The following is a 12173-nucleotide window of genomic DNA, read 5'->3' on the forward strand; positions in this document are numbered from 1 at the left end:
TCTTGCGCTGCGCGTCGAACCCGCGTCGCATTGCTTCTGCCCTGATCACCTTGCCGCTGTACAGCTACTCCTTCCGAATTCGCCGCGCTAAAACCGTCGCCTTTGCTTCACCATCTTTCCTTCCGACTCGTCGCTCCTCGTGCATCTCACGAGTAAGCGAGCTCGTGTCCTCCCTTCCAATCCGTCGGCCTTCGTCGTGCGTGTTCCATTTGTGGCGGTGCCCCAGACTGGCGGCCGTTTCCTTCTTGTGCCCGCCCGCGTCGGCGCCGGTCTGAAGATCGGGTTCCCGTCCCTGAACAGCAGCCGCCAGTGCCACCGCGGGCGTCACCTTGCCTTGTTTCGCGTGTCACTGCGGTGTCGCCGGGCGCCCTCGGCCCTTGCCGCGTTGCATCTACACATGCCCGATCCGCGTGCGCCTCAGCTCCACGCCGGCCGCGCCACCACGTGCTCGGGGCCGCCAACTCCAGCTTCTGCGTTTACGCCGCGCGCTGCTCCGCGTCGCCGCCGCACGCACGTTCACTGCTTGCTCGCGCCGCCAGCTCGCGCTTGCGTCCGCGCCTCGCGTGCCTGGCCAGTGCTCTAGCTCCCCTGTGCCGCACCTCACTTGGGCACGCACGTCACCAGCCTTCACGCCCGCTCACGCTGTCCGCTCGGCCTCCGCCTGCCACGAGCCGCCGCGCCGTCCAAGCCGCTTGCACACGCTCCAGCGCCGCTGCCAGCAGCTCACCCCCGCTTGCTTCCGCGCGTGCTCGCGCCCATGCGCTCGCTCCTGCGCCTCACGCCGCTCGGGCCGAGCCGCGCCGCCGCCAGGGCCGCGCCACCGCTCGCCCCGCGAGCCGACCGAGCCCGCGCCGAGCCACTGCCGCCCGCGCGCTGCTCCCGCCAGCCGCGCCGCCGGGGGCCGCTCGCGCCGCTGGCTCCCCTGCGCCCTGCGCGCGCCAGCTCGCCAGCGCCTCCTGCCGTGGGCCGCCGCCCCGCCCGGGCCTGCGCCGCCTGGGCCCGCTCGCTGCCCCTGTGCACCTGCTGCGCGCACACGCCGCCTGCCGTCTGCTTGCGCGCGCTAGAGCCGCTGGGCACCGCCAGCCGCCCGCTGCCACGCACCTGATCCGGCCCCGCCCCGCGCGCCTCCTCCCCCGTTTGCTCTGCCGTCTGGAACCGCCCTGTACCAGTGGAGGAAGGAGAAAAGGGGGGGGGAAGAAAAGAGAGATGTTGCTACCCGTGAATGAAGGAAGAGGCCAAATTGGAGAAGAACAGAGAGAAAAGAAGGAGGATTAGATTTCCCCAAGGACCTATGCATAAATACAGAAAACTGCAAGGGTCTGTCTGTAAAACAAAATTTCCCGTCAATCTAAAACCCGAATGAAGAAATGCCCAAAACGAAAGTTGGAGAGTTTTTCAAACTCTACAATATTGCTTTAGGGCCCAAGTTCAAAAACTCAACACTTATATTTTTACACGTGAATTTTTGAACAAAAGTCGGATTTGAATTGTTTTTGTCCTAAAGAATGAAACTTTATAAAATCTAGAATCTAAATGCAAGCATTTATGACACGTCATAATGACGGGATAGACTCGTCATAATGATTGGATAGACATGTCATGATGACTTGCACTTTTTACACTTTAGCCCTAAGTAATTTTGAAAGTTACTTTTGTAAATCAAATATTTGCATAAAAGGACTTGTACTTTTATAAAATTACATAAATACCCTTAATTTTACCATTTTACCTAAAATTTTTACACACTTCAACACATGCATTTCTAATGCAACTTTTGGATAAATATATATATCTTTTTACAGAGAATGAAATAAGAAAAACATGTTTACAAAACCACTTTTCACTTATTTTGAAATTACCCTAATCCAAATACATTTTACAAAAACAACCCTAGATTTTTCTGTAATTACAAAAATACCCCTTTTTACTTGCACTTTAAATTTTTAAAAACTTCACACAAACACACATAAGCTTTATACAAACAAACACATATTTCACACTAACAAAATATATCTAGTATTGCAAATACACGAACTGTCACAAATTAGGAACCCGATGCACCTATCAATCGGCTACACAGGCCAAAGTACACAACCCTAGATCAGTAAGATAGCACAGTAGATATGCCTCTGTTAGGCACGATCAAAGCATATCAATCAGCTAAACCTGATACATCCTCATCGAGTAAGGCCAAAACCAATGCACCAACCAATTAGATAGCTCAGAAACATGCTGATAATCCAATCGGCAAGATCCTTTCTTGTTCTATCCTTGAAGCACTATACCTTTAACATTCCTATCCATATCAGCTGATTTGACCCCAGGTGAACTCAAATCGGCTAATCTCTTCTGCTTATATACCGAAACCGTTTCTGCCAATTTCTCTTTCAAACAGAAATCAGCCGATTTCCTAAGGCAAAGTAGATAGCTCCTTCCTTTGCCAATTCTATCGGCTAAACCCCTGTTATTCCAATCGGCTCTGTTGTAATCTTCAACAAATAGCCGGTTCTAATTGGTTGTCCACCTAAAGCTCTATCTAAGTTTAGCTATAGATCTTTTTGAATGTTATGTATGTAGTATGTTAAATAAGTGTTAGATTGCAACTTTATTGTCAAGTAAGATAGTTTTATGTGCACACTTTGAATGTAATGTCGCATTGCATGTAGATACGTCTACTTCTGCAAACAGTACCTACAAGATCTCCTAGGAGTCTGCAGAGGATGTTTTTGAAGACCAAGGGAACGTCACCAAGGGATTATCTGAAGCCCCGAACCAAAGTTCGGAAGATCTTAACCTTACTGACTTTAGCCCCACCAGTAAAGGCAAGCCCCGGTGCACATCCCATTATTTCCAATTATTACAATTTCATTATTATAGTATATATATCTTGCATTACGTCTAGGAGTTGCAATGAAACCCTAGTTGCATGAGATCTTAGGAATCCAATGTATTGTACCCGAGTCCTTACCGTTTAGATGCTCTGCTAAGTAGGACCGGTAAAAGTCGGATGATTTCCTGTCACTCGCGCGATATAGGAGTTGCTTGTTTATAATTCTGCAACCACTATAAGGATGACGGACAGGGTCATGTGTTGTATCATGACCTGAAAGTTTACCCTGTCTGTTTTGTTAAAAGTGGTTAAGGTCGCAGCATGTGGTAGTGGTGGCTAAGCGTTTGAAAGTACTAACCACATACCGCAAAATATGGTAAGCGGTAAGCCTAGTACCCGAATGGCCCGGCAAATGGACACGTCTCCACCACTCGACTTTTATTTTATGTTTGCACGCACCGACGTGTGGGAGTACGTTCTGCATGGCAAACAGGATTACGGGTTTTGTAGTCGCGCTACAGATGTATGTCCTGCACAATTGGTGTATGTACGGTCCTGCAGTCGCTTGTGGTGGCCCTGATCCATAACCCGGAATATGAGGGAAACGGTTGCTTCGGAACGCCCTGTTGGTATTCCAAGCGTGTGTGTTAGGTTTACCTTGCAAGGTTTGAATTCGATTCAGAATCGTCCGCTTCCCATGAAGATTGGGACTGCTTATCCATTCTGCCACATCAAGTAAAAAGTGTGATTATCTAATGGAATGATTTTGATGGATGAGAATACCAAACTTGCTTGCTTAGTATAAGTGCTTACCTAGATGTCTACTCAAACTAGAATCTGAAAGCTAAAACTTGAAAGTAAGTTATACTCTTAGTTGCTTTTCAGCTAAAATAACCCAGAACCCTCGCAATACCTTCATGAGTCTAGTTACGGGCTAAAGTATACCCAATCCCGGGTAAGCCTTGCTGAGTATTAGTATACTCAGCCTTGCTAGTTTTATATTTTTCAGGTGATGTCTTTGAAGACCCTACTCTTCCTTTGCCTTGGCCCTGTGCTCTACCGGATGGTTGGTCCATGGAATGGGATCCATCCCCGACCAACGCTGATGGTCTCGAGTGATGTCGTGCCAGGGCTTAGCATGACATCCGTCTTGACGACGTATTGTAAATCATCACGCATGTTTTCCGCTGCCAAAAACCATAGCTTTAACGGTTTATACTGTACTGCTTTTGAAAACTCTTGTAATGTAATTCCCTGTGATGTAAATTATGGTGGTGACTGTATCTCTGGACTCACCTTCATGTGAGGTAACTCTATTTGATCCTATATCGGTGGTTTATCGGGACGCTACCCGACAGGCCAAGGGATTATACCGTTTGAGGCACGTTGGAGCCCTCTGGATTGGACTCGCGTACTTGGGCCGGTATAATTCATGTTGGTTCTGCCACAAAGAATTTGTTAAGGCATATAGAATTGGCAAGAGTCAAATCACGCTTGGTAACTTAACAACAATGAAATCAAAATTAGGGTATGGGTCCAGGGACTACATGTACTACAAGCAGAAGAGAAGTGCTGATGATCCTGTGGCAGCAACACTAAATGATATCGACTACGATGTTGATGCATTAAGAATGATAGATAGTAACAAGGCAGAGAGGGAGCTCAGATTACTTTTATCGAAGAATCCAGTAGCAGACCGATGTGTGGCCATAACACCAATTAAATCCAAAAGAGTTTGCTCAGATCATTATGAAGAAGAAGAAGTCGAAGAATCTGAATTAGATGCATACAAAGATTGGCTAGCTTATACGCATACAAGGAACCAAGCCATGGGTGAGTTATGATGAAGCCCAATATATACATGGATTTTGCAATGCGCTCATGACTGATATAATCGTTCCTTTTCAGAGTTTCAAGATATATACAGGGAGGACACAATCAAGACATACGAAGAATGGTTGGGGGTTGAAGGAAAACTTGATGACATCAGTAATATCCCTCTCCTAATTGTCAAACAAATTATCATTCTCTATCAAACTTCAAATTATGCTAGCTCATCATGTGACAATATTGTCTGCAGATGCATTTTTGGATTCTAGCAGTCACATACATTCCAGTCAAGATAGCAACCCAACACCTCCAGTGCAGCCACCATCTCATGCTCACCGTTGGAGAAACGGAAATGGTAAGTAGTGTTTATTAGAAATTAATTGTGTTTCAGTTTTTTGTGTCTGTATATCCATATATATTATGTCGTTTAATATCTATTATTACATTTTGTTCCCATGGAATAGGCTCAGAAAATGGGAAGAAAAGAGGATGTGGTCCCCTAAAGGCTTGAAGGCAATCTCCAAGAGATTCAAGGCGGGCAATCAGAAGATGAAAGTTGAGTTCTCTAGACTTGGAGGACCGGTAGGTGAGAACTACCGCACGTTCACTGATGAAATAGTAACATTTACAAGGAAAAGGGCGCCACCCATTGGAGTGAGATCGTGGAAAGATATCCATCAAGATGTAAAAGAGTCAATAGCATCTGATATATTGGTAATAATTGATATGAACGGGGGTGCCCGATCTTCTGTCAGGTGATGGAAAACTCGTTTTGGTCGGAATGCGACACACCGATCCGGCTTCAAGTCAGCAACTCAAACCCCGCAATCTTAGCACCACAACTCCTCTGGTTATCAACCATAGTCACAATCCGGTTGACCTCACCGAGAAGGCTAATCCCTGCCTGCGAAACGAAGAACACAAGCAAGAACTCGAAAGAAACGCAGCACTCAAATTGAAGTGACAACTGCAGATGATTGATTAAGCTCGAAAGTTACGGTTCTACAAACCAAAGGACGGCGATTGTTCAAAGATAGATTGATCTAAAGCAAAACCCAAACCCTAATGAGGGTGGCGGCTACTGAGATATAGGGAATAGGGCGTGGCTTCCCCCTGGATGCGCCCCTAATGGGCTCAACGAAGATACACGGCCCAAAGGCCAAAATACGATGTCGCAGCACCGGGACAGAATCTGGACGCCACCTTCCTCGGACAATTTCCGACGACTCAGATGGAGATTGGACCTGAAACCAATGCCAATAGAAGCTCCATGAAATTATCTTTCCGTCCATATGTGGATCATCGAATTCGGACTTCGGATGTGGCCTGGGCGTCCAATTTACATCAGGCTGCTCCTGGACTCCGAGGTGGACTCGAAGTTAAATTGGATTGGGTCTCCATGTGGCTTGGCGGCCCTTGCTGTTCCTCCAGACCTCCATGCTCCTCTCCATGTGCTCCCTGGACCTCTCCTTGGTTCCTAATCACATTGTAAAAATTAGGTAGCAAACCATTTTCACAATTATTAACAGAAACGCTTAGGAGCGAGCTCACCTCTAAATTTAACTGTCGCGCGCGAGCTCTTGTGAGTGGAGCTTGAATGGTTTGAATGTCCAGCGAAGAAACCTCTTGTATATCTATAGGAGTGATGTCCTCATCATCCTCCCCCTCTTGAATCGGAGTCGTCCTCGACTCAAGCACATCCTCTTCTCCCAAGTAAGGTTTCAAATCTGAAATGTTAAAGGTGGAACTAACCCCGAACTCGGGAGGCAACTCAAGTTTGTATGCATTATCATTAATTTTCTCAAGTATTTTGAATGGACCATCAGCTCTTGGCATTAACTTAGACTTCCGCAAATCTAGAAAATGTTCTTTTCTCAAGTGCAACCACACAAGATCACCCGGTTCGAGCTTTAATTCTTTCTTACCTTTGCTTAGTTGTTTCAGTCATCTTTTCAATATTTTGCTTAGTTGTTTCATGTATTTTCAATATAAATTCAGCACATTCTTTAGCCTCAGTATGAATTCGCTCACTAGTAGGCAAAGGTAAAATATCAATAGGAGCACGGGGGTTAAAACCATACACTACCAGAAAAGGACTTACCTTGGTGGTAGAATGTGTTGCTCGATTGTATGCAAACTCCACATGAGGCAAACATTCCTCCCACATCTTCAAATTCTTCTTTAAAACAGCCCTCAACATGGTCCCCAAGGTATGATTCACCACCTCCGTTTGTTCATCAGTTTGCGGATGACAAGTGGTAGAAAATAACAATTTTGTACCCAACTTGTTCCACAAAGTACGCCAAAAGTGACTCAAAAACTTCGCATCATGATCTGAAACAATAGTAGAAGGCATACCATGCAAGCGTACAATCTCTTGGAAAAAGAGGTCAGCAATATGAACAGCATCATCACTTTTATGACATGGTATAAAATGTGCCATTTTAGAAAACCGATCCACGACAACAAAAACGCTATCTCTCCCCCTCTTAGTCCTAGGCAATCCTAACACAAAATCCATAGAAATATCCGCCCAAGGAATAGAAGGAACAGGAAGAGGCATATACAAACCATGTGGATTCAAGTGTGATTTAGCCTTTTGACATGTAGTGCAGTGACTCACGAACCTCTGAACATCTCGCCTCATCTGTGGCCAAAAGAAATGGTTGGCCAACACATCCAACGTCTTTGTGGCCCCAAAGTGGCCCATCAAACCTCCACCATGTGCTTCCTGCAACAAGAGAAGATGAACGGATCCAACTGGAATGCATAGGCGGTTAGCTCTAAACAAATACCCATCATTCAGCACATATTTATTCCAAGCACGACCCTCTTTACAATTCAAGATCACATCTTTAAAAGCAGCATCAAGTTCATACTGCCCCTTAATCGACTCAAGGCCAAAAATGCGACAATCAAGTTGAGACAACATGGTGTAACGACGAGACAAGGCATCAGCAATAACATTATCTTTTCCTTTCTTGTGTTTAATGATGTATGGAAAAGATTCAATAAATTCAACCCACTTGGCATGTCTACGGTTCAGTTTATTTTGCATGCGAAGGTACTTAAGTGATTCATGATCAGAATGAATAATGAATTCCTTAGGCCATAAATAATGTTGCCATGTCTCTAAAGAACGAACAAGAGCATAAAATTCTTTATCATACGTGGAATAATTCAGAGTAGGCCCATTCAATTTCTCACTAAAATAAGCAACAGGTTTACCTCCTTGCATCAACAAGCCACCAATGCCAACGCCACTGGCATCACATTCAAGCTCAAAAGTCTTACCAAAGTCAGGAAGTTGCAGCAAGGGTGCCAAAGTAAGCCGCGCTTGCAAAGTATCAAAAGCTTGATCTTGTGCTGGGCCCCAATGGAAAGAAACACCTTTCTTCGTCAACTCATGTAGTGGGGCGGCAATGGTGCTGAAATCTCTCACAAAACACCGATAGAACCCTGCAAGACCAAGAAAACTTCGCACCTGTGTAATAGTCTGAGGAGTAGGCCAGCTCCTAATGGCATCAATCTTTGCACCATCCACTTCAATGCCCTGAGGAGTCACAACATAGCCAAGAAAAGCAACTCGAACGGTGCAAAAAATACACTTCTCAAGGTTAGCATACAAGCTTGCCGCTCTCAAGGCGTCAAAAACAGCACGTAGATGATCCAAATGTTCCGCAAGTGACTTGCTATATATCAAGATATCATCAAAATAAACCACCACAAATTTACCAATGAAAGCACATAAAACCTCATTCATCAAACGCATGAAAGTGCTAGGTGCATTAGTTAAACCAAAAGGCATCACTAACCACTCATATAAACCAAATTTTGTCTTAAAAGCAGTTTTCCATTCATCACCCAACTTCATGCGAATCTGGTGGTATCCACTACGCAAATCAATCTTTGTAAAAATTATAGCGCCACTTAACTCATCAAGCATATCATCTAACCGAGGTATAGGATGACGGTATCGAATAGTTATGTTGTTAATGGCTCTACAATCTACACACATGCGCCATGTACCATCTTTCTTAGGAACCAAAAGCACAGGTATAGAACAAGGACTAAGGCTCTCACGCACGTACCCGCGGTCCAAAAGCTCTTGGACTTGTCGCTGAATCTCTTTAGTCTCCTCGGGATTGGTCCTGTATGCTGCTCGGTTGGGCAAAGACGCTCCCAGAATCAAATCAATTTGGTGCTCAATACCTCGCAAAGGTGGCAACCCCGGTGGGAGCTCATTTGGAAACACATCCTCATATGCCTGCAAAATGTCAGCGACCGCAGGAGGCAAGGTGCTAGCTATATCACGAATAGGACATAAAGCATCCTTACATATCAAAGCATAGCACACAGTAGAAACATCCATATCATATAAATCAGATTTGGTGACAAGTATATTATGATTTTTCAATTTAATAGCGGCCTAGGTTGCAAGTGGGGCAGCAACATCAGGTGAAGCAAGTCGATCTTTATCAGCTTGTACAATTTCAGCAGGGGTCATTGGGTGCAAAGTGATTTTCTGGCCCTTATACATAAGTTTGTATGTGTTACTTCTACCATGGTGGACAGCATCATTATCAAATTCCCATGGACGACCCAACAAAAGCGAACATGCGTCCATGGGTACCACATCACAATCTGCATAATCAGAATATGGACCAAGAGAAAAATGCACCCGTGCAGTTTGATTTACCTTAACCTTACCCGAGTCGTTTAGCCACTGAACATGGTAAGGATGTTTATGAGGACGTGTGGCTAAACCCAACTTCTGGACCAAATCAGCACTAACCAGGTTGTTGCAGCTGCCTCCATCAATGATTACACGTGCACGCCGATCGTGGATCACAAATAAAATCTGGAACAAATTATGACGTTGCATCTTGTCTACTTGTCCCAATTGTGTACTGAGGACACGGTGGACAATACAAATCCGCTGAGAGCCCGCATCACCGGCACGCAATGAGAGACCCTCATTAGAAGGTGGGTCATCCTCAGTGTCGTCCTCAGCATCCGAAGTACTAACGTAGCCACCATCAGCAGTGGCAATGTATGTCCGCTTGCTTGGGCATTCTCGAATCACATGGCCAAAGCCCTGACAACGATGGCACTGAATGCCAGAGGAAGAGCGCACTGCTGGTGAGGCACTCTTGGTCGGTTCCTGCACACGAGACTTACCATCGGCGGGCGTGGTTGCTGGAGCTGGTGACGCCACCGTGGAAGCACCTTTGGGAGTAAAAGACTTAGGCATGTAGGATCTGTTGGAGGTGCTCCTGCTCTGAAGTGGTTGCTGTTGTTGGTGTCATCCCTGCAATTCTTTTTCTGCAAGCATAGCAAGCTGGAACAACTAGTTGGTGGTAGTAAAAGATTTATAGTCAACAATGTCCTGAATTTCACGTTTCAAACCACCATAAAAATGACACACTTTATCCTCAGCATCCTCAACTACACCACACCGAACCATGCCCTTTTGAAGCTCTGCGTAATACTCTTGAACAGACATATCACCCTGATCTAAACGTTGTAATTTCTTACGCATATCACATTTATAAGATGCAGGAACAAAGCGATCACGCGTTGCTATCTTAAGCGCGTCCCATGAATCAGGTTGGATATTTAATTGAGCACATTCTTGCCACCAGATTATAGCAAAATCTTTAAATTCACTAGTGGCTTGTCTAACCCTATGTTGGTCAGGAACAAGATGGGAAGCAAAATTTTGTTCAACAGTCATCTCCCAATCTAAGTATTCCTCTGCATCATAACGACCATGGAAAGAAGGTATGGTAAATTTGACTTTGACATAAGGATCATCATTACCTGTAGTGCGCCGATGTTTGGGTCCTCCCATACCTGTTTTATTCTTGCGAAGACGTTGACGATGGACCTTCTCCGCACGAGTCTTAGCCATATCAGGCTCGCCATCAGACCAAAAAATGATGTCATCATCATCCTCTAGCCAGTCATCATCGTCGTCTTTGCTCTTGGAAGGGTTGACTTCAAGACGTTGAACCCTGTCAGTCAGTGTAGAGAGGCGTTTGTTGACACCCTCAATCGTATGGCTGGCCCCTTGGACGTCTTGCGCCACCTTATTTATCTCCTTAGCAAAAAACTCCTTGAGTTCGTCCTTCATGGCCTGCAATTCACTAGACAAAACAGGCCTGTCGTCCGGCATGGTTAGTGAAACAAAAGGACCCTATGAAAGAGGTGGGTTTGTTGGTGGAATCACACCCTCACACGCGTCTTACCAAGTTCTTACCAAGTTCTTACCAACACAAGCAGTGGGATGGTACAACCGGTGGATGGTGAAAACCCTGTGAGAAGAGGTACCAAGATTGCAAGGGTCCTTCGCTGCACTGAGATGAAGTGTATGTATATGGAGCTGAAGGACAAGCACAATATGTATGTGTATGTGGAACAAAATCGAGTGCAGATGAGCAAAGTTCAATAAATATCCAAAGTACAAGTCACAGTTGCTGGCTAAGACGTGTCCTAGGTGTAGCACAACAAGTTGGAACAAAGAACAATGGAAGAAACTCACAGAACAATCAGAATGGCAGTACCGTAAATATTGTACTAGCAATGCCAAAAAGGCACTAGTGCAAAGCCTAGTTGATTTCGTTTTTCTTTTTTCAATGATTTTTTTGATATTTTTCGCAGCACAAGCAACACCAGAATAGGAACCACACCAAGTTGCACCCGAAACAGAGAGCAGATGTGGTCTACAGAAAATCAAATAGGTATGCCGAAAAGCGTGCTGGACAGAAACTGAATTTTTTAATTATCTTCCTGATTTTTTTTGAATTTTTTGAGATCGTCCTGACCGGAGAACCGCAAAATCATAGGTGCAACTTTTTGTTGCCAAGCTCCTGTAAAAATTTCAGCCAAAACGGAGAACCGAGCAAAAAGTTATGCCTGTTTTATGGAAGGTATCTCAAGTTAAGTTTTTGTTCGAAGACACAACCCGACAGATAGATCAGCAGCGGCTAGGGCACAAATTCTCCCTGGTATGCGCAATGGGTAATCGCCAGATGAATCCAAGGGGGGCTGCGGAGCAAGGCGGAAGGCACAAGGCGGCTCGCAACCTATCTAGGGCTGGCGCGGCGAGAGTTCACACAAGGCGGCTAGCGAGGGCAAGTCGAGTAATGGGATGGATCGACTTGGGATCTGGGTAATGGTGGATGGGATAGCGGCGGAAACAAAAACACAGCAACGGTGTGGTTGAACCACGACGAAGACAAACCCTAAACCAGCAACACGACTCGACAACGGACACAAACTGAACAAAGCGAGTCTGAAAACGAAATTGCAAAGGCTAACAAGGGTTCTAGGATAGCGGAATATTTTTTTGTATGGCAATTTTCTGGAGTTATAGGATGATGGAACAAACTAAGCTAGGTTAAGCCTGACGGTAATACCTGAGTCTCTGATTACCACTTGATATGAACGGGGGTGCCCGATCTTCTGTCAGGTGATGGAAAACTCGTTTTGGTCGGAATGCGACACACCG

General features: G+C 45.5%; 1 protein-coding gene across 1 annotated transcript; it reads right to left on the minus strand.

The window, feature by feature from the left end:
* Positions 1–7343: 7343 nt before the first annotated feature.
* On the minus strand, positions 7344–10838 carry LOC112900509 (the record flags this gene model as incomplete). Its single annotated transcript, XM_025969369.1, has 5 exons — positions 10517–10838; positions 10089–10177; positions 8408–8993; positions 8145–8245; positions 7344–7727 (listed from the first exon to the last, which is right to left on the minus strand). Coding segments are annotated over exons 1-5 (1482 nt in total), but the record flags the coding sequence as incomplete, so codon positions are not given.
* Between the last annotated feature and the right edge of the window lie 1335 nt (positions 10839–12173).

The sequence above is a fragment of the Panicum hallii genome, chromosome 7, assembly GCF_002211085.1.
Source record: "Panicum hallii strain FIL2 chromosome 7, PHallii_v3.1, whole genome shotgun sequence".
NCBI classification, from domain to species: Eukaryota; Viridiplantae; Streptophyta; class Magnoliopsida; order Poales; family Poaceae; genus Panicum; species Panicum hallii.